The 21,056-nt window shown below is 40.1% G+C and overlaps 1 protein-coding gene across 2 annotated transcripts in view; it reads left to right on the plus strand.

Moving 5' to 3' along the window:
• The first annotated feature begins 1,940 nt into the window (after positions 1–1,940).
• The window catches only part of atxn7l1 (ataxin 7-like 1), a 33,764-nt gene continuing 14,648 nt past the window's right edge, over positions 1,941–21,056 (plus strand). The window contains exons 1-5 of one of the 2 annotated variants that reach the window (XM_058625976.1): positions 1,941–2,097; positions 2,612–2,680; positions 9,106–9,210; positions 18,690–18,813; positions 20,519–20,708. In XM_058625976.1, the coding sequence (XP_058481959.1) occupies positions 18,798–18,813; positions 20,519–20,708 (206 nt within the window). In that variant the 5' untranslated portion in view covers positions 1,941–2,097; positions 2,612–2,680; positions 9,106–9,210; positions 18,690–18,797. The remainder of the gene's footprint in view (positions 2,098–2,611; positions 2,681–9,105; positions 9,211–18,689; positions 18,814–20,518; positions 20,709–21,056) is intronic. The other variant, XM_058625977.1, reaches the window with a different exon arrangement.

A 21,056-nucleotide genomic window follows, 5' to 3' on the forward strand; every position in this document is an offset into this window, starting at 1 on the left:
TCTCCTTTGTGAACATGTTGTCCACATGCAAATCTGTGTGTGGCTGCACAAGAGCTTCATGGGATTTCTTAAAATCCCATGAAGTTTACTGATCTGGTTGAATACCAAACCGCACAGATATTATATAAAGTGAGTAACAGAGGCTGTTGTTTGTGAAGGAGGGAGGTTATGAAATGACAAAAAGATTTCCTGGATTTTTCTTTGACTTTCTGATTTGTCCTGTGACTCCAGTGATCACTCTGTGTGGAACAAATAGAACATTGTGGTTGAGTCATCCTCTCTCGCTGTGTGTGTGTGTGTGTGTGTGTGTGTGTCTGTGTGTGTGTGTGTGTGTGTAAGAGAAGAGAGAGAGCGAGGACAAAAAAAATGATAAATATGGGTGTCTGTATGTCAAAGACGGAGGCCCTGGTTTTAAGCACAGGTTATAAATTGAGGTGTGTTTGTGACTTATGTGCATCTGTGTGTTTTTGACCTGCATTCATCACTACAAGCTAAACATATCTTATCATTTCTTTGCTGTCACTTCCTCTGAATCTCCTCCTCCTCCCTTCTGTGGTTTTCTCCCCTGATTCACCTAAAGAAGAAGAAGTGCTGAAGAAGAAGTGCTGGGGTCATACACAAATCTTTATTTCTACCCAAATAGTTTATTCTATTCTTTATATACTTTAGTTCGTATGACTTCATTTACTTTAATTTTCTACCTTATCCATGCTGCTTAAGCATTTAAAGACTTTCATTACTGGTAATAATGTTGCTTTGTTATTTTGAAATCTTTAATGTGTTTTTTCAAGGTATGACATTTACCAAAGCGTGCGTCTTAATCGGTTTATTTTTCTTGTCACTGTGACGAGACAAATGATTTATTACCTCGTAATTCGTTGGACAGCGCTTTTGTTCATTATCTTCATATTTGTTATGCACATGTTAACCTTTGAGGGGGGAAAACAAAAAGTGATACATATCTCTCCAGCCTTTCGTTTCGCTCAGTTGTCATTGTTGTGATTCGTACAAATAATTATGACACAAGTGTACCATAGAGCCGACTGAAGGGATCAGTTGACATCAAGTTTGCACCGTGTACTGTAGGTCGTCTTTCCAGCCACAAGAGGTCATTGTGGTGCCATGTGCTTGCCAGACTTGAGTCAAGTGGAGAAGCCAAATGTCAGAGGATCATTTTCGCATCACATAAACAACTGATGAAACACGTGATGAATTCAGGTGGATTTAATGATTTGGATTCTCTATTCATCCTTTCAGTCTGTGTGGAGTTCTGTATCATCTTCTTTCCAGCCTAGTGTATTTTATTACCTTTACTGTAGTGTTCGAACTTGTACAACTTCAACTTGGCTTGTTGGATGTTATGCATACACTGGATTATTTAAACTAAGGACTGATTATTCCCACAAATAGTCATTTTAGAAAAGACACATAAGAAAGGCTTTCATTTAACAGCCAAAAACCTGTTACAGTACCTGTTTGATTTTTATTTTTTCAATGTATTTCAAACTGATACATCTGCTAAAGTGACTTCAAGGTGGAAAGTCCACAAATTCCAATAAACATCTCTATCTTCCATTTTGATATACAGTCTTATGGATTTTATGTCATAAAGTCTATATAGTCTTATATAATTTATAGACTTTAGACATAATTGTCATCCATATTTGGCCAAAGAGACACCAAAAATAAACAATGGACAGTGAAAATGTCTTCAAAAGCCCTGAACACTTGCTCAGTGTCCAAGATAGATAGATAGAATCTGTGTCAGATATATGAAGTATTCATTAAATAATATTATTTAATTAGTTATTTGTTTTGAAGGAAAGAAGGAAATACATTTTCAGACTATCCTCCCTCCCTCAACAACCTCTCAACCCTCCGACTACGACCGAGCCGATTCGAAGACTGCCGAAAACGACGTCACCATAGCTCGTTCTTTCGGTTTTCGCTCGCTGCGAGAGAGAGAGAGACTCGCAGCAAAGCTACGAGAAGGAAGAGCAATGGCGACACTGGATCGCCAAATACCAAGTCCGGATAGCTTCATCTGCGAGCCTTGGTCTTCCTTCGTCCGTGCAAGTGAATTACGTCCCGTTGACAGTAAGTTCGTACGTCGCTAACGTTGTTGTTTTCGCGGCCAAACTGTCGGGAAGTGCGTGGTCCCAACTGTCTGTGATTGAGTTGAGAAAGCAGGCAGGTTGTCCGCCTGTCTGTCTGTCTGACCGCCTGTCTGTCTGTCAGAGCGCAGCGGAGTAACTGTCAAAAAATATTACTATTACCACACAATATGAAACATTCACGAGCTTGTTGCTCTCGACAGCCGCGCGCAGGCGACGCAGCACGGACTCGCTGCCTTTGACGCGTGCGGCAGCGATAATCCTCCTCAAGTGTCCAGCTGTAAGTTTGTTAGCTTTGACAGCTCCACTTGATTTAGGAAGCCAGCGCAGGCGCTAACAAGCTAATGCTAAACAGAGTGCTGCAGCATGGCTGCACGCATGGCCCCAAAGTTTGTTGTTGTTGTTGTTGTGAGTGAATGCTGCCTGCTGGTTGTTTTTGTTGTTGTTGTTGTAGATGTTTTTAAAGTGGCTGTTTGTGTTTGTTCGTGTTCACACAGACTCAGACTCGTCCTCGGGTGATAAAGAGCTCCACTGCCACAGAGAAGCCGTTCAGCTCAGCACACAAGGTAAGGAAGTTTACACCATCACCACCATCACTGTATCATCATTGTAGTGAGGAAACCTACGGCTGACAGAGCCACGCTGTTATGGCTGAATGTTGTTGTTTTTGTGCACATGAGAGTGGTCAGTGTGTTCCTCTTTATTTAACCAGCAGACTCTACTCCAAGAAAGAAACATACAAAAACAGCACAGCTTACAAAGGCACTTTATAATATACCTATCTTAAAGTTTAATTTTATTAATCCCCTTAAGGGAAAGTATTCCTCTGCATTTGACCCATCCTAGAATTAGGAGCAGTGGGCTGCCACACTGAGTAGCGCCCAGGGAGCATTGGGAGTTGGGTACCTTGCTCAGGGGTACCCCAGCCCTTTTTGGCCAGGTGGGGATTTGAACCAGCGACTTTCCGGTTACAAGTCAAGTTCCCTTTCCCATATTTTCTTTTCCTCTTTCGGTTTATGGGAATACTCTGGATGTGGACTCCCATGCTGGGGCCAGTTTAGGTTTTCAATTAACAATGACCAGTCCTTGACCTAGTGGGGACTTGAACCGGCAACCTTCCCACCTTTTTTTCTGGTTCTCCTGTTTCCAAAAACATGCTGAGGTTAAATTCAGTGTTTCCCAATCCTGGTCCTCGGGGACCCTTGTCCTACATGTTTGAAGCCTGCACCACACTAGAGGATAATTGGCCCTGTAGCATCTGTAGCGTCTTCCTGGTTCTGAACAGCAATTGGTGCCGTGAGCAGAACCCCACAATAATCAATGAGAGCAAGTTTAACCGGGAAATAGTTGTTGCATCCTTTTGTTTACAACTGTAACGTGAGCCAAGTTGATTCCGTCTGCTCAGCCATGACTACATCTACAGTTTTCTTTTTTGCATTTCAGTTGATACAACTATTTTATCCCTGTTCCCAGGGCTGAAAAATATTATTCTCTCTCTTTTAATCAATTGAAATTTGCAGAAAACAATGACAAATGCCTACAGTTAGCCTTAATTTCCTAGAACCCTGGAAGGTGGATTTACATCAGGCTTGAGCAGACCAACATAGAACAACCCCCCATCACCATCAAAACCCAAAACATACTTTTACTTTCATTTTTTAATCAGCAATATACAAGTCAATGCTATTTACTGTCTCCCAACATTAGGCAAACTTCATCACTTTTTTTTTAAATGATAAAAAGCTTCTTAAATGTAATTATTGCCGCTCACGGTCTCTCTTCCTCAATCAGTCAATTAACAAGCTTCTTAAATGTGAATATTTTCTGCTTTCTTTGCCCACATAACAAATAAATCATAAACACTGAGCAATTTTGAGTTTTGGGGAAAATAACATTTTAAGGCCTTATTTTATGGCAATTTAATGGACCAAACTACTCACAAATTCTTCAAGAATCAACAGAATAATCACTAATGAAAGTACTCAGCAGCCCTTGTACACCACTTTAGTGGTTGTAGTTTTCTTTCGTAGCAAGTTCATTTTTCCTTTCCTCTTCTGGAGGCTTTCATAAAAGGCTTTCATTCAAACAGGCAGGCTCTTAAAAGCTGCACTTCTTTGCACTGCATAAGTGTCAGACTTGTTGAAAGAAAATCATTTTTTTTTATCCTGAAAACAGAATCCCAGCCAAGGGCGTCATCGGTGTCTGTACTATTATTTTCATTGAAGTGGTACATCTTCTAATTATAGCATACTACTAGAAGGACTTTGATTTAGTTGCTTGTACTGTATGTATTTTCATTTCATCCAAAAAACAAGTTAGTACTCCTAGCTATAATACTAATTATTTGCACTGTTAATAGTTGTTAAAAAAATAATAGGTTTGCATTATGTGTAAGTGTATACAGTATATCAATGAGATATTGGGTAGCAGTGAGCGGGTTTCCTTCACCCCTCCCCAGCACGGCGTCCCTAGGGACAGAGCCAGTGGAGTTCCTCCGCAGCAGCTCACCACGTTCAGGTTCCCACAGGAGCACAGTAACGCGCTTGAGTCATCACTAAAACTCTGAGCTTCGCCACAGCCCTCGTAGCTACGCACTGACGCACACACTGAGCCGGGGAAAGTCTTCTCACTCATACTGGTCGAATACCAGCCTCTCACCCCCTCATTCCCCACACACACACACATACACGCACGCTCTCACTCACATGCCTCATCTTCCTCTTTCAGAGCCAGACTGGAACAGTGTTTGCAGAATTGCTGATCTGCCCGTAACACGACACTAAAGCCTGCTGAGCGTGATATGCACGTACACTCGTACACACACACACACACACACACACACACGTACACGCTCAGTCTTCACACTTTACAAACCTGAGAATCCGCTCTGAATAAAGTCACAGACAGTACGTGTGTTTACTCACGTGACAGCTCAGTGCATGCAGCCAGGTTGGCACACATTGTTGTTGTTTTTGGGACTACGCTCTCGATCTCTCCGGCACCGACACTCCTTGTCCACTTTATTAGGTACACATGACAGCTAATAGAATAACAGGAGTTGTACCCACTGCGGACTTCTGGGGTGGGGGAAAAAGCAATCGATTCTTCAATGCAATCGATTCTGAATCGATTCACAAATGTGCAAATTCCGATTATTTAAATATGACGTAAAATAGACGGTGAATCACCATGCAGCCAAATGATACCAGGATATCATTTTTGACCCATACCACTCAGCCCTATTTTAGTGTAAGGAGTCGTTATTTAGATTACTGTTGCCTTTCTATTATTTCAAACCAGTCTGGTCAGTCTGCTCTGGGCAAACAATGTCTTGTCGATGCCAGAGGTCGGAGAACTGCCACTCAGTGGATATTTTCTCTCTCTGTTTTTTTATTTTGGACTTTTCTCTGAAAACCCTGGAGAGGGTTGTGCTTTGTAGTCCCACGCCACATTCAAAGTCACTCGCATCAACCGACTTCCTCATTCTGATGCTCGGTTTGAACTTCAGCAGCAGCCCACGTTGATGCCATATGATCGGCTGATTGGGTATTTGTGTTGAGAAGCAGTCGAACAGGTGTAATTAAGAAAGTGGCGGGTGAGTTTCTATGACGTGTTTACTCACTTGGCAGCCAAGTGCACTCATTATCTGTTGATCATGAGTCCGTTTTGGCAGAAAGTGTTGTTCGGTGTACACCGTGATGTCTTGTATCTATGTGTTTGTCTCCTGACTTGACTTGAGCGACTGCTTCTCTCACCCCATCCCGTTAGGAATAAGCAGTGTTGCTATTTGTATGTTTCCTCTTTCTATAAAGAATGGGAATCCCTGGAAAGTAGTCCCTGGAAGTTTACCTAATTCCCATATTGCATGTTTTTGGACTGTGGGAGGAAGTCGGAGAAAACGCACGCACGCACGGTAAGAACACGCAAATTAAACAAAAACAGGCAGATCAGAGAAGGAATTCCCTGTAAAGTATGATTTAATTTAACATGCTTGGAGGATAAATGTACTAAAAAGCAAGGAAAGGATCTTTCTTGTCGTTATCCAACTGAAATTGCAATGTCGGATCAGACATTGTGGCGACGGAACGCAGGCGCCACAATGGACCAACCCACACAGACCCGGGGATCGAGGAAGAAACCACTCAGACGTTGCTAATTTAGTCATTCTGATGCTGTTTGTGCTGAAATAGTTGAAGCCAAAATGAAATTCTTTCCTTTATAAAAGTATATATTATTCACAAAGTGTACTTTTTTTGCTTTAGCGTAGTTAATACACATACGTATTGACGACGTGTGATTATTGATTTGGAATGAGCTTATCATGTACAGATCTGTTGTTTAAATAAGGCAAGGCAAGTTTATTTATATAGCACACTTCAAATAGCTTTGCAATAAAAAGAAGGAGAAATACAGCAGAGGCCGCAGCCTTAAAGATATAAAAGGCATAATAAAACACAATAAAAACACTTAAATTGAGAGGTAAAAGAAAGAGGGGAAGAAAATATTAAAAGAAAGACAGTTGCAGTCATGGCTGTGGTGCAGCAGTTTAATTTCAACATGGTGTCAAACAGGCAGGTATTCACGATAGATTTAAGAGACTGAATTGATTTAGCTGACGCACAAACTCATCTAGGAGTTTGTTCTAGATATTTGGGGCAATTTACCATTTACACATGTGCATAGCACCTTACAGATCACAGTGGATCTACAGTGGAACAAAACATTTAGTCAGGTATCTGGAACTGAAAAATATAGTATATGACATTACGATTAGATTCACAAATTCATCCTGCGGGCCGGATTGGACCCTCGGGTGGGCCGGTTCTGGCCTGCGGGCCGTATGTTTGACACCCCTGGTCTAAAGTGCTTTATAGACTGATATTTTAAAATCGATTCAGTCCTCCAATCTAACGATATCAGTACCTATATATATATTTAGTCTAACTGGATGATGCCAGCACTCGCAACACATGTATGCAAACATCCGTCCTTGTGATTCATCCTGTTTGTTATCCACATGTTCAGAGCTGGTCGTCAGGCACATTCTGCCCGCGGTGGTTGAATGTGTGTTAACTGTTGCCATGGCGATGTTTTGCGAGATCCTGGAGAATGTACTCGTTTGTAGACGCTCGATCAAGTAATTGTAGTTTCACCGTCTGCGATTTGTCAACGAAGCCATTTTATTGCCTGTTATAATAAAGTCTCCCTGGAAGGATTTCAGTTTTCTCCCTGGCTTGTAGTCAAAACCACTTTCTGATGATTGGGGGAGATTAGATTGTGACCAAAAAAAAGGAAAGCTTGTTAGTTTTTCCTTGTTGTTTTAACACGGATGTTGGTGATGAAATGTTAGAAAAAAAATGTTTCAGTCCCCTTTTCAAAAAAAAACAACTCAAAAACCTGGCACTGATTTGTACCATTTTGTATTTTAAGCCAGATTTGTATCAGAGGCTTCTTTGTAATAAACAAGACACTGGTTTGTTTCTGGATTCTCCAGCCAGATGTGATAAGCTTGTTTACCGTCTCTCGTGTTGTGCCTCTCTTCCAAACTCGGCGGCAGTTGTTTGCAGAACGTGCCTCCCCTTGCACAGTCGTCGCTGAAAAGCTCTTAAATACCACCTATGATGATTGACTGCGGGTTCATTTCCTCACTCTGTTTTTTGGTTTTGTGCCTCTGTAACAGTTGCTGTGCTACTTCGGGCCAACGCGTCTCTGTCTGTGCCACTTTCAAACGCTTTACGTTGTCAAGCAACTTCGTCCTAAAGCTAATTCGCTGTTCATTTGTTTTTTCCGGGTGTAATCAGGGTGCAGTGATGGACTTTTTTTTAGTAGCTCCTAACATGCTTATTCACCAGTGAGTGATTGTTTTTGTAGTTCCATTTTCCGCCTTGTCAGTCTTTTGGCAAACTCTGACAGTTGGCCTGACACACACACACACACACACACAGACACACGTACACAAGCAAACGAAATAGGCGGCACACTTTGTTTGCATTAGAATTGGCAGATGCAGAGGAAATTGTGTTCTTTTTTGCTTCTTTCTTTCTTTTTTTTTTAAATACTCCCACTGAACTTCTATTTTATTCTCTGGAATTTGCCAGAAAAAATAAAAAATGTCTTTTTTTTGTAGCAGCTCATAGTTTGTTGTTTTTTTAAAAACACACACACACACACATACTTGCGGTGATGCTGATCAGCTTTTTGAGTTTGAAAACGCGTTTGTTGACCTGCCAACGGTGTTTCCAGACTCTTTGTTCCACAGCAGCGGCGGCTCATTTTACAAAGTCATCTTTCATCTTTTACTGCCGAGAAACCTGTTGAAATGTAAATATTTAAGACGGCATTTCAGATTTCGCCTGCGTTTTTGGACAAACACTGCATCTGTGTTTATCTTTCCTCTCGCAGAGATGAACATATTTTTGTTCAACATCCGCGACGTAATCGCATGGCGTTTATTTTATTGTGATCGTCCCGAATGGAGATAAACATTAATAATGTTCCACGTGAGTGACTTACTCGCTAACATACAGTCCTTGCGGTTATTTTTGTAACGTGCCGAAGAATCCCTGATACACATACATTTAATAAACTAAAGTTATTTCCGCGTGAAGACGAGATTGAGTTATGGAATTTGGAGAGTTTCATTGATAATATTTTGCATATTCATCCAACAGCAGATGTAGATATACATCTATTTAACTGAGCAAAATAAAAGGAGTCAAGGAGTTAGCCTATTTAGCCCACTGTTGTAGTCATTAGTCATATCGGCACATCTTGGTCTGTTTGCCGACATCTGATAATCTATTTTAAAGCCAATATCTGCTGATATCGTGCCAATAATGTATATAAATAAATAATCCCTAAATATTTCACTGAAATGCAATTTTCAGTTTTAAATATGTATAATTCTACCAAGTTTGAAAGGAAAAAAAATGTTGAACTCATTTCTGATATTAATGATTCTGTCTTTTTTCTCGCTTCTTGTCTGTTGCAGAGATGTTTGTCTACAGCCAGTTTCCAGCACTGGACGATTTTTCTCTCGTTGTGTGCCATGTCTGCGATAAGGTGGTCACCCCTCAGGGCATACTCACGCACTACGGTAAGACACGGCATGAACCGTCCGCTCATCGTCGTGCACGGTACTGTGTGTTGGGGCGTCAGTTAAATTTGTGCAATGTCCAGTTACCTGAAAACATCCAACACCATTCGTCCTGCACATGAACAACCACGGTGTGTTTTTTTTTTTTTTTAGACCCCAAATATCCAGCAGACTGACGGCAGCTGAAACACACTAAATAATTCACAGAATAATTGACTAAATGTAGCACTGTGTGCAGAGGCTTTTCTCAAGCAATTATGGGTCTTTTTTTTAAATACAAGCAGAATTTTTCTTTCCAAGCAACTCTTCAGCTGATTTTGATCCTACAGAGTTTTAGTTTATACTGAAAAGATGAGAAATATTGAGATTTTTAGAAATGTCCTTGCTTAATGTTGGAGATGAGCATATTTTCAGGATTTTTTTAAGGCTTTTTAACTGATCTACAGTTCGGCATTGTTCGGTTAGATTTTTGTGCCGGACTCAGTGGCCAGCAGTGTGTTGACATCACTTTTTAGTATCGGTTCAGCTCGCTTGGAACCACGCCACAGCGGGTACTGAAAAAAAGCACCAGTTACAAGGTGCTATCCCTAATGGAAAAGCAAAGCGAAGATGAGCCAAGCCGAGTCGTGCTAGAACTGTAAAGAAATCCACTAGATAGGAACACTGGACTGACAGAGCGTGAGAAGGCAGGGGAGGGGGGTAATGTAAGCGCTAGGACAGAAGATGCTCTTGGAAGAGCTTGGTTTTCAAGAGCTTATTTGAGATAGACGGGGACGCCACTGATCTGGTAGTGCGAGAGTCTGGATTTTCTTGTACGGGGGTGTTGGCACCGCCAGACAACAATCCTTTCGTCTTGCGAGGTTGAACTCTTCTTGCGCTGCTCGTCTCGATAAACAACTTTTAAGAAAAAAAATCATCTGCTGGACGTTGCAATAATTATTTCAGATGCTCTGATGGGAGTTCAGGCTGTGTGTTTTGAACTGAAAGGTTTTTTTAAGGTTTGAATGTGAACGTTCCCCGCAAGTTTGATAGGATGGAAGGAGTGATTGTCTCTCATTTTCAACTCTGCAATGAAATGATCTTGTGAAGATGTCGCCCGAGTTGTAGATGTCAAAAAAAAGTTTGATTCAATAAATGAAAATGTGAGATAGTTACAGTATGGATTCATCTCCAGGAGTAGAATCCAACTTCCGTTCCTCCGAGTCTTTGTCTCGTTTGTTTTTGATTATGGCTCCACTGAGCGCGCTCACATCTGCCCACTAGCTGCTGCTTCCGTCTGTTGGCAGCACGTGCACTGGCCTCAGCCGTCTGCCGGGGTGGGGCAAGGGTGCACGACACGTGGTCATGCTTAATGAACACACGCACACACATGAGAGGAGAGAGGCCAGAGGAGATCTATGCACGCACACACACACACACACACACACACACTTTTTCCACTTTCTGTTTCTCAGCAGAAAGAGGTCAGTGGTGTTGTCTAATACACACACACACACGCACACACATACATTCTTGGCAGCCCCTGTTGTTTTGTCCCTGCTCTGGTGCCCCCCCCCCCCTTTTGTTGGCAGCGTTTTCTGCTTGCTGTAACACACAGACACACACATCGAGTCAGGTAACAACAGGTCTAAAACACACACACACACACACACACACAAACACTCTCAAGAGTAGAACATTCTGGAGAGCTCACCATATCGAAATTCCTGAAATTATTAGAAGCAGCCGTTGTAGTGGTCGATCGGGCCAAGCTTGGTGCAGACTTGGAAAAAAGTTATTGCTTTGCGTTGGTTTTTTGTTTTACAACTTTACAAGCATTGTAACTGCATCACAGTGGCCAGAAATCACTTACTAAGGTTGATTCAGTGACTTCATTCTTAAATTTGATGCATGACATAGCCAATTACTCTTCATCACGCCATGAACGATGCTCCAGGAATTGCCCCCCCCGTCAAGACATTCTTAGGTTGATTTATGCATTTCCTCCGATTGTTGCACTCTCCCATCAAGCCTAAGTACGTTTGCCATTCTTCTCCACGAGGGTTCTTTAAAAGTTGTGACCCTGCTGACCCTGTAACAGTCTTATTCTCTGGCCTCGTTTGTGCTATCGGTGCTCGTATCTTATCACGCCGTCTGCACTCATGCTTGAAATGCACATCAAATCAGCACTGGAGCTTTACATATAGACACTTGCATAGATGTATATGCACAGGATTTAAGGGTGGTGGTGGTGGTGGGGGGGTGTCAGCCTCAGGGGTCAGTGGCTACTAGTTACACACGTCCAAGTTTGCTGCTCAGCTTTCCGTAGTGGTCATCACATAGAGGGGATATATGTAAAATATGGACAACCCCCGACCTTCAACATTTAAAACATGTTATGCAAACCCAGTTTCTGACACTGGAAAAAATTGAAGATGCTCTTAACACACAAACTGCCCCACCAAATAAGCCTGCTCCATTATAGAAATTGAATAGAATCGATTATTTCAAGCGATAACTTGAAACAAATGGAATTTATTGCACCAAAAAAAAAACAAACCCTCAAATGATTGTTTATTGTATACATCTTTACTCACGCTGAGTGCTTGATCCTTGGATTCCACCGAGTGCCTGTGTTGTATTTTTCCTGCATTGCTGGATGGTGAGTGGGACAGGAAGTCAGACACTGTTACAAAATTAAAAGCATTATTTTCAGAATAACAGCCCCCGTTTTAGTAATCCATAATCGAAACATTTCAGCCCTACCATCGTATGTTTCAACCCTGGCTACGGTTTCAGACACTTGTTTTTCTTGCTGTCTGGTCGAGACATTGTTGAGAGGTGTAGCGAGGCTTTCTTAAGTTTAGAAACATTCAGCATTTTTTTACCCTTGTCGTGTTTGAATCTGCATGATTGAGTTTTTGAGTTGAAATCATGAATAAACATTACTTCATTTCTATTATTGCTATACATATCTTGCAAGTAGCTCCACAAAACCTCATCAAAACGCTTTATATACATATGATTTTACACATCAGATGCATTTAAAGGACTTTTTTTTAATTGAAATGTACTTAAATCAAGGCCAACATGTTTATTCTTAGCGTAAATGGCCCCAGTGGGATGTGGTATAAATCCCTCATAGTTGCAGCATTAGTGCCACACTTTCTAAAATGAGCTTGTAAAGAGAGAAAATGCTTGTGGGTGCACATTTAAGCCCATTATTGACAGACCAGGGTGTTTATAAAGACACCCCCCCCCCCCAAAACAAGTTAAGCTTGCATGATTTCACATGTCATTTGTTTTTAAAGCTGCTGTAATTGATGCCATTTTCCTTTCACTGAACATGATAGAGTAGGGGGTTGATTAGAGTTGTATATGTGAATAAGTTATGCTTTAAAGGCATTTCTGTTTGTGTTAATAGGGTCTCTGTGGCATGTTCACACGTTATTCCCGCTCTCTCATCTGAAGTGGTTTCCTTACTTTTCTGTTAACCTCTCCCTGCTGTGTGCGCGAGTGTGGAGCGCATGCTGAAAGGGTCGTGTTGCTGCTGTGGTGTGGGAGTGTCTGTCAGACTCTCATGACTCGTCTTGCAACTCCTCTCTGTAGTGGTGGATTAGTCGAGGTCTGACGCAGTCGAGGTCGGCAAATCTTTGTGTTCCCTTTTCAGAGGTAATTCCACACCACAAGTGTTTGTTGCTCATATTATGAGGTGTTTGTCTTGCAATTGGGGTTTATTTTTCAGCTTCTTTTATGAGTAATATATGATGTCATTCTCTTGTTTTGCTGTACTGTCATGTGGTAAAATGGACACTTAAAGGATCTGATAGTAACACCACAAAATAGTACAGGAGGCTGTAGTGACAGCTGCATTTACATCTCCACTTCTCTCATACCACCAATCACAACAACAACAAAATATTGAGAAAACAATGAAACAATGAATCTACGTTAAAAATAACCTCCAACTCCCTTAGCTGATTATTTTCATAATCGATTAATCGATTAAGTCATCACTTGATCCAGAAAAATGTGGATCAGTGCTTTTCAAACCTGGAAAAGCAACCAGAACTTATTCATTTAATAATCGAAAGAGATTAAGTAGATTAATTTAGTAATCGAGTAACAATTGAGTTTTTGATTCACAAACAGGAGAAATTAACAATGAATTTAACAATCATTGCAGGGATGCAGCGGTTCATTGATGATTCATCTATTACAAAATCAATCATCAGCTATTTTGATCATCAATTATTTGTTTTAGAGGTTGTTTTTTTATATAATTACAACAAGCTTTCTGATTTTTCAGCTTCTTAAATGTGAATATTTTCTGTTCCGTCGCTTCATTTGACAAAGAAATCTTAGAAACTGAGCACATTTTTTTTACGGACCAAACTAGTACTTGATGAACTGGGGACATGATCTAAAAACTCTAATTGTGATACATAAGGAAATAATGTAGTACCTGTAAATGTGTCCTCTTACTTTTACACAACAAACACATGTCCTGTGAGAAAATTCTCAAGCGTGCTGAAGGCACTCCACTTTACTCCTCATGTTTGCAGTAGTACTTAAACGAGAATGCCTCCTTTCCTCCTTCCTTCCAGTGTACTGTTCCGTTCCCTGTTTTGTGGTTATTGACTCACTTTAACTGAATCAATATCTCTGTGGACTCCTCATAGACATTTTCTCCAAACGTCCTCACATTCCTCTCTCCCTCTCCGACATGTCCCCCGGTGCTCTCTCAATGTAAACAAACCCAGCTGAGCTTCTGAGAGCCGCCGCTTCCTCATCGAGCGGCGGCCCCGCCCACAGGATGAGACGGCAGCCAATTGGCAGCCGGCTTGGCCCTCTCGGCATCGCCATAACAACAGGCAGGAGGAGAGCTTAGTAGTGAGAGTAGTGCCCTTGTGGTTGAGAGGTTTAGTGACCTTGCCTTGGGCAGTTGTCCGTGGACTGTAAATCGGTACGAGGAGTTCTCTGTCAAAACACAATATATCTCAGAAAAAACACAAGTTGTAAATTACATTTTATTGTGTTGTGAATGGATAAATACTTTTTGCTCGCCAATAATTTATACAGCGTTTGATTTAGTGCTTTAATTTTGCCGAATGACTACCAGACTACCAGAATGGCATAGCTTTGACTAGATTTTGACTGCTCTAACATTATTTATATGTTATTTAAATCAATGATTTGCTGCATTTTGTTACTAATGCTGTGTTTCCACTACATGGTCCCAGCTCGCCTCGCCAACACGGTTTGTTTTGTTTTCCTTTACAATATAGTACCTCAAGGTGGGCGGAGTCACCACCAGTTTTCAGTTTAACTGAATCAATAGAATCAGTTCATTATTGCTACCTCGTGGCGGCGCTGCTCGAATGAAGGGGGGGGGGGGGAACTTGGGCTGGAAGTTACCTGGCAGAAGAAGAGGGAGTTTACAGTGGGATAATACTGGAGAAAGCTATGTGAAGAGATGCCCCATCCACGCTAAATACATAGACTTTATGCACTTTGTTCTCTAGGTTGTAAATAAATAGAGAAATCCTGCACTTTGAACTTCTCACGGACGTTAACATTTTTCTTCAGTTAGACAGATATCGCGATGTATCGCTATATGTCTTGCAATATTGATTTTCACAGAATCGCGATATTATTGGTACCGGGGACCATGCATTGCGTAAACATATCGTATTGTGATTCCCACCCCTAATAGGTGAAACTGAAAGTCTTTTATAGCTTTCCCACAGTACTATGAATGAACAAATTAATTGTATTGTCATGACACACAGGTACAATGACATTTTGTGCAGCTTTATCTCGTTAAAGACTAGAAGTACAGATTATAAATCAGAAAAATGAAAATTGCACCAACTATTAAGGGAAAAACAATCTAAAATTGCACGCGTTGTATATTGTGACAGGACGATACCAGGTTTTTGTGTCCGATACCGAACTCACAAAGACATAATTCTCCAACTGTAACCGTTTTTAATGACATTTTTTTACAGTCTGTACATAGTGAATAATATGATATATAGGATTTTTGGATTGTCTCAGATCTTACATTTTTATCTGTCCGACATCCAATCCAGTGATTCTGACGGATTCCCACCCCTATATATAAAATGCACTTCATGAGAATTGCACATTCGGTGTCTATCTAGCGATTTGACTTGATGATACACACACACACACACACACACACACACACACACAGAGTCAGTCAGTCACTGATTGGCTGGAATTGTGGCACTGAAATAATGCCCTGACAGTTCAGTCCTACATATAGACATTCCCCCAGCATGCAGCATCCCCCGTGGAGCGGTGCAGTTGATTATAATGATGTGGGTCCTTTTGTGTTAACTTGTGAAATAATGTGTGATTTAACGTGTGAGCGCTTTGTCGCCGCATACCTGTGAATGTGGCACTGGACTTTGATCCTACTCCTGTGAATACAGCTGCCTCTGCTTCCACTGGCCTATTTACACACCTGCCGCTGCACATGCTCACATATGCAAATTATACTTTGTGTGTGTGTGTGTGTGTGCGTGCGTGCAGCCATTTTTCTTTACATTCTGCACATAGACGTTCAGCGACGTCCGCACTCTGCTGTGCGTGCGTTTTACTGTACTTCCAGCCTTTACGTGAACATACCGGGCGTGCAATCGCCCACATACCATACCGATGCTCACGCACACTCACCTGTTGTGTATTTGCACAACATCAACGTGCACACAAACTACACACACACACACACACACACACACACACACACTGCCTCCATCACCTGCAGCACACTTTATGTTGTGCACGTGTGCAGTCTTGAGCAAACACACAGTGGAGTAGATCAGTTTGTTCTCTGCTCAGCTCTGTGTTTCATACTGCTGTTAACAGCCGGTCACTACACTCACTTACACACATAGTTGTTTAGCTGCAGTGTGAGACACACGTCAGTCAGTGACGATGACAATTTCATTTCCTGGAATAAATCCACACTATAGAGACTGGTTTGTTCAGCTATCACTAGAGCTGCAATGATTCATCAATTAAAATGAATCATCAACTATTTTGATCATCGATTAATTGTTATTAAGGAATTAAAGCAAGTTTTCAGATCTTTCAGCTTCTTAAATGTGTTTTTTTTTTTGCTCCATAAAGTAATCAGTCAACAAGAAGAGATTATTATGAAAATAATCATTAGTTGCAGCCCTAGCTTTCACTCGGGTAGCAAAAAAAACAAAATAAAAACTTTAATTCTCTATATTTATCTCAATAATTACAGGTTGACTGATTTGAAACATTTACTGTATTTGTGGTGGTCCTTTTGCACAGAACTAGAGCTGAAACAATTACTCGATTAATCAGCTATTTTGATAAATGATTAATCGGTTTGAAGCTTTTTTCATGATTAAAACAAGATTTGTGGACAAACCAAGACATTTGAGAACATCAGCATTTTTTAACGTTGAATGGACAAGTCAATAAATCGAGAAAATAATCGACAGATTAATCAATTATAAACATATTGGTTAGTTGCAGCTCTACACAGAACACATTTTTAAAAATCAGTTTCAGCTCCAAAATTGTGATATTTCTCCTCACTTGATGAACAGAATGTAAAAGTATTGGAAGATGTCTTTATTAGTGTTGTCTGTGATCCATGCATGTTTCAGTTCGTGCCGTGTCCACTTTTAGAGGTTCTGCTCATTCCGGCCCTGCATTTTATTCTTTTTTATTTTATTTTGTTTTAATACTGAGTTGCTAAAGCTAAAGCAATTTTGGTTTAAGGAGGGAAAGAAAATTGCAGTTCTAGATCATATCTCATCTCAATCATCTCAATAAATCACATCACAAATCTTTCGTCACCCAAGTGTCATGATATGATCAAATCAGGACAAAAGCGTATTAATCCCAGGCCTACTATCGAATTAATTTCTGAATAAAGAATCACATTTTTGTACTACTTTAATTAGTAGTTTGATTATATTATATTACAGATGTTCTGAGGAGTGGCGCATATTCATTCAAATCAAAATAGTTTTTATTTTAATGTCCTATTAGTGGACGTCAAAAAAGTGGACGTATAGTTTTCCAGTTCTCCCTAGAACGTCAGTGCTGTTCGTAAAAATATATTGAATAACCACCAGAGGGCGACTTTACTGGTTGTAAAAAAAACTCAATTTGAATGGAAGTCTATGGGGAAAAGATGGGCTTTTACCTTTTTACTTGATTAATAATGAAAGTAAACATTTTCAGTTTCAGCTGAGTAAATTATATAAGTATGACGATATTGCTAATATTATAAGTGTACTATTATTTAAGTATAATTATTGTTGCTAATGATGATCAGGATTTTTGTGTATATATTGATTGAATGAAATAGCCTTATAAATTATTAGTCCTGGCAGGACCTGATAAGTTTTGACTTCTGTATAATTTAGATAAAGGATTAATCTAATCGCTCTCTTTTTTTGTCATTTATAAGATATGATAAGATAGTCTTTTATTAGTAGTAAATTTACATTGTCAGAGCAGCAAAGACAGTAAAGATAAAGATAAAAATAAATAATAAACATGCATTTTCAAGAAAGTACACTATATGTTGCCGCAGCTCTCGCTATTTTCTAGCTTTTTTCCCTTAAAACTTTGTCCTTTTTTTTACATTTTCCCTCCTATTTTAGTGTGTGTTGTTATAATTTGTAGACTTTTATGTATCATTGTTATCTTCAGTATAACGTGGTGTGAGTTTTGTTAATTATGTTCACATTTAGAAGGGAAAATAGACAAGAAAGCACTGCAGGTGACATCTGTGAACTTTAGTTTGTTGTTTACTGAATAAAGATAGAAATAAAGCACCTTCATAAGGGTGGTTTAACCCTTTTTTTTTTTAGCACTTTAATGACCATTAATGATTTTGTATGTACTGTCTCTCTGTGTCTGCCTCTGAGTGTGTGCGTGCGTGTGTGTGTGTGTGCAGTTGAATCACAGAGTTGTTTTTAATTAGACTTTGGCGTGAACACATCACACTCTCTTGTAAGTATTTTAAGGCAGGGCCTGAGAAGAAAAAAAAAAAGGAAGATGTTTACAGACAGACGGTGGAATATTTGGATATTTGTCACCAATTGGTGTAGGAGTCTGCAGGAGCGCGCTTGCATGCATGTGTGGTTTTTGCAGCGGACGTGACGCAGCGTTTAAATTTAGAAGGGCCGGCGTGATTGCACACATGACTTTTCACAGCGTTCCCTCTTATCAGCGGAAAAGGAAACTCGGGGTAACCACAGTGGCTGCTCTTGTCACCAGCTTTCCCCCCGTCGCCTAAATCTCCATCAGAGCTGTTGAACCTGCTGGTTAGAGAGAGAGCGCCACACACCTATTTTGTCTGCTCCGTTATTAGCTGCCATGAAAACACCGCCTTTACTGTATGCGAGCGCTGGGTGTTTCCCCCGCCTCCTATCTATGTGTTTATGACGTGTTCAACCCCTCTGTTTTCCATCCAGGTAGCTGGGGTGTAGTTTCCCTGTGAGACAGACAGAGAGACAAACAGTCCTGGACCACACCACCACCACCCCTCCCATTCCCTCCCCCACCCTGCACCCTGCAAAGACATGCATAGCAAGAACCGTAAGTGTCAGCTCCTCTCCTCTCCTCTCCTCGTAAAAACTCTCCCCCCACAGCCTTGTGACATGCCCCACCACACGCACACACACACACCTTTTCCTCCCTCCCTCCCTCCTTATGAGTCTTAGCATCCTTTCACTTCACTCACTATCAGAGAAGCTGCTAATGAGTAAAAGTCCATTTCATTGATTTGTAAATACTTCATTCTTCCTCTTTGTTTTCCTGGCACACAATTTCTTTCCCATTTTACAACGCAGCCATCTGGCACCTACATAAGCAGGGTAAACGAAAAGAAAGAAAGAAAAGTTGGTTTAAATACCACACTGCATTACTCACAACTTTAATCAGGTGCTAAGATGCCAATGGGCTCCAAAAATGACCTTCTAGCACTACAGGATTGAGTATAATTAAGATTAAGAATAAATCTCTTAATTGTGTGTCTCTGTCATACATCTGTGTGACCTCGCACGTCTCGCTGATCTCCTCCTGGATTCAGTACAGAGAAAGGACTGCGTTGGTTTAATATAATGCATTCTATAAGGACATTGTGCACAGGAAGATATGAAATAATTTAGATTAAATTGAAACAGTGCTGGAAAACAAAGGCTTGGGTGTAAAAATAGACGATCCATTATAAGTCAAAATCTATTGCTAAACTGTGTGACTCAAGTTCCATTTATGATTTACATATAATTAACGCAAATCCAATTTTCTTACTACGTTACCTATTCGCTATTCGTTAGTTACGTCAGCTATTCATGATACCACACACACTTAAATTGAACTAACGGTAACTAACGAGGTTGTTTAAATGAGGGAAAGTTGGTATAATCTAAGAGGAAAATAACCAAAGATGTGCATATAAATGTTAAAAATCATTTTCAGTTGTCAGTCAAATGTGGATTACTTTGACTAAGAAAATATTAATAATAATCATATTGCAATTATTTTGACCAGTTTAGCGTTTCCGAAATAATTCATAATTTGTATGACTGATCATTTTTAAAACTCAACTCTCATTATTCATGAATAATTATATCCCATTCATAAGAGTTGGCCATATTTTCGGGCCTTTAAATTCCTGCAAAATCTTGTTTTGCCTCACATTTTTTTCTTTATTAAATAATCAGTTGTGTTGTGATTTTCATTTAGTTTGCTGTTAGTTGCGCATTCCTACACTGATTATGCTAAAAAGAACTGAATACATTGATTTAATCTCGCAATAGACTATTAAATATTTAAGTTTATGGACATAATTATGTTAAAACTACCACTGACAAAAGCTCACATCATTTCTGTTGTTGTTTTTAAACTTCTTATTGAGTGAGGTAAGAGGAGTAGGTGTGAGTAAGCTTAAGCTTCAGCCTACACCCTTTACACTTCTTCTTTGTTATATATATATATATATATATTTTTTTTTTTTTTTCATCTCCTTAAAATAATTAGGAATAGATAAAGAATCTTTGTTTGTTAGTTCATTTTTATTTCTGTGCCACATCCCACATGAGATTATATGACACCTTCTTTTATTAAAGGGAGTGAATCTTCCAGTGAGACCTGTATGAGCAAGAAATCAAACAATGAAAAACTATAGTAAATTACTTCCTAAGGCTTCATATAATATATACTATACATTGAAAATAACATCAACAGGTTTAAAGGTTTTCATATGTAGACAGCGATATGCTAACAGTGTTATCTGTTGCAGAGAAACGCCATGGCTCCCCCCTCCCCTCCCGCAGCCCGCTGGTCCCCATGAAGCCCAAAGCGCCGCCAGCAGTGGCCCCCAGTCCCGGGGACACGCTGGCCTTCAGGGTCCCGAAAGAGTTCCCTCACTCCCGCTTCAGCAAGGCACCGCTCGCCGTCTATCCGCCGAAGGGGGCGCGGAACAAAACATGGTGGGTGCACATGCATGGTGGTTCTCGTTTTCAGTTCCAGCATCCATGTTTTTACCATTTCATTTTATGATATTTTGTGTCACTGTTTTATTGTAATTTTATAGTTATTGCACTCATTTTTGTTCCATTTATGTGGGTTTTATATAAACCTCCATATTTATTTTAAAGCTCCTTTAGTCATATTTTTTTTTAAAGCTTTTTTTAAATTATTTTTTTATATTTTTAATTGTTAGTTGTTTTCATCTATTTTTGTATCAGAGTATCCTCTACATCGCATATTTATTTTATGTGATAATTAGAGCTGAACAATTAATTAAACCGCAATTAGCAAGTCATAAGACTACTATT

This window comes from Solea solea, chromosome 3 (genome assembly GCF_958295425.1).
Source record: "Solea solea chromosome 3, fSolSol10.1, whole genome shotgun sequence".
Lineage (NCBI taxonomy): Eukaryota > Metazoa > Chordata > Actinopteri > Pleuronectiformes > Soleidae > Solea > Solea solea.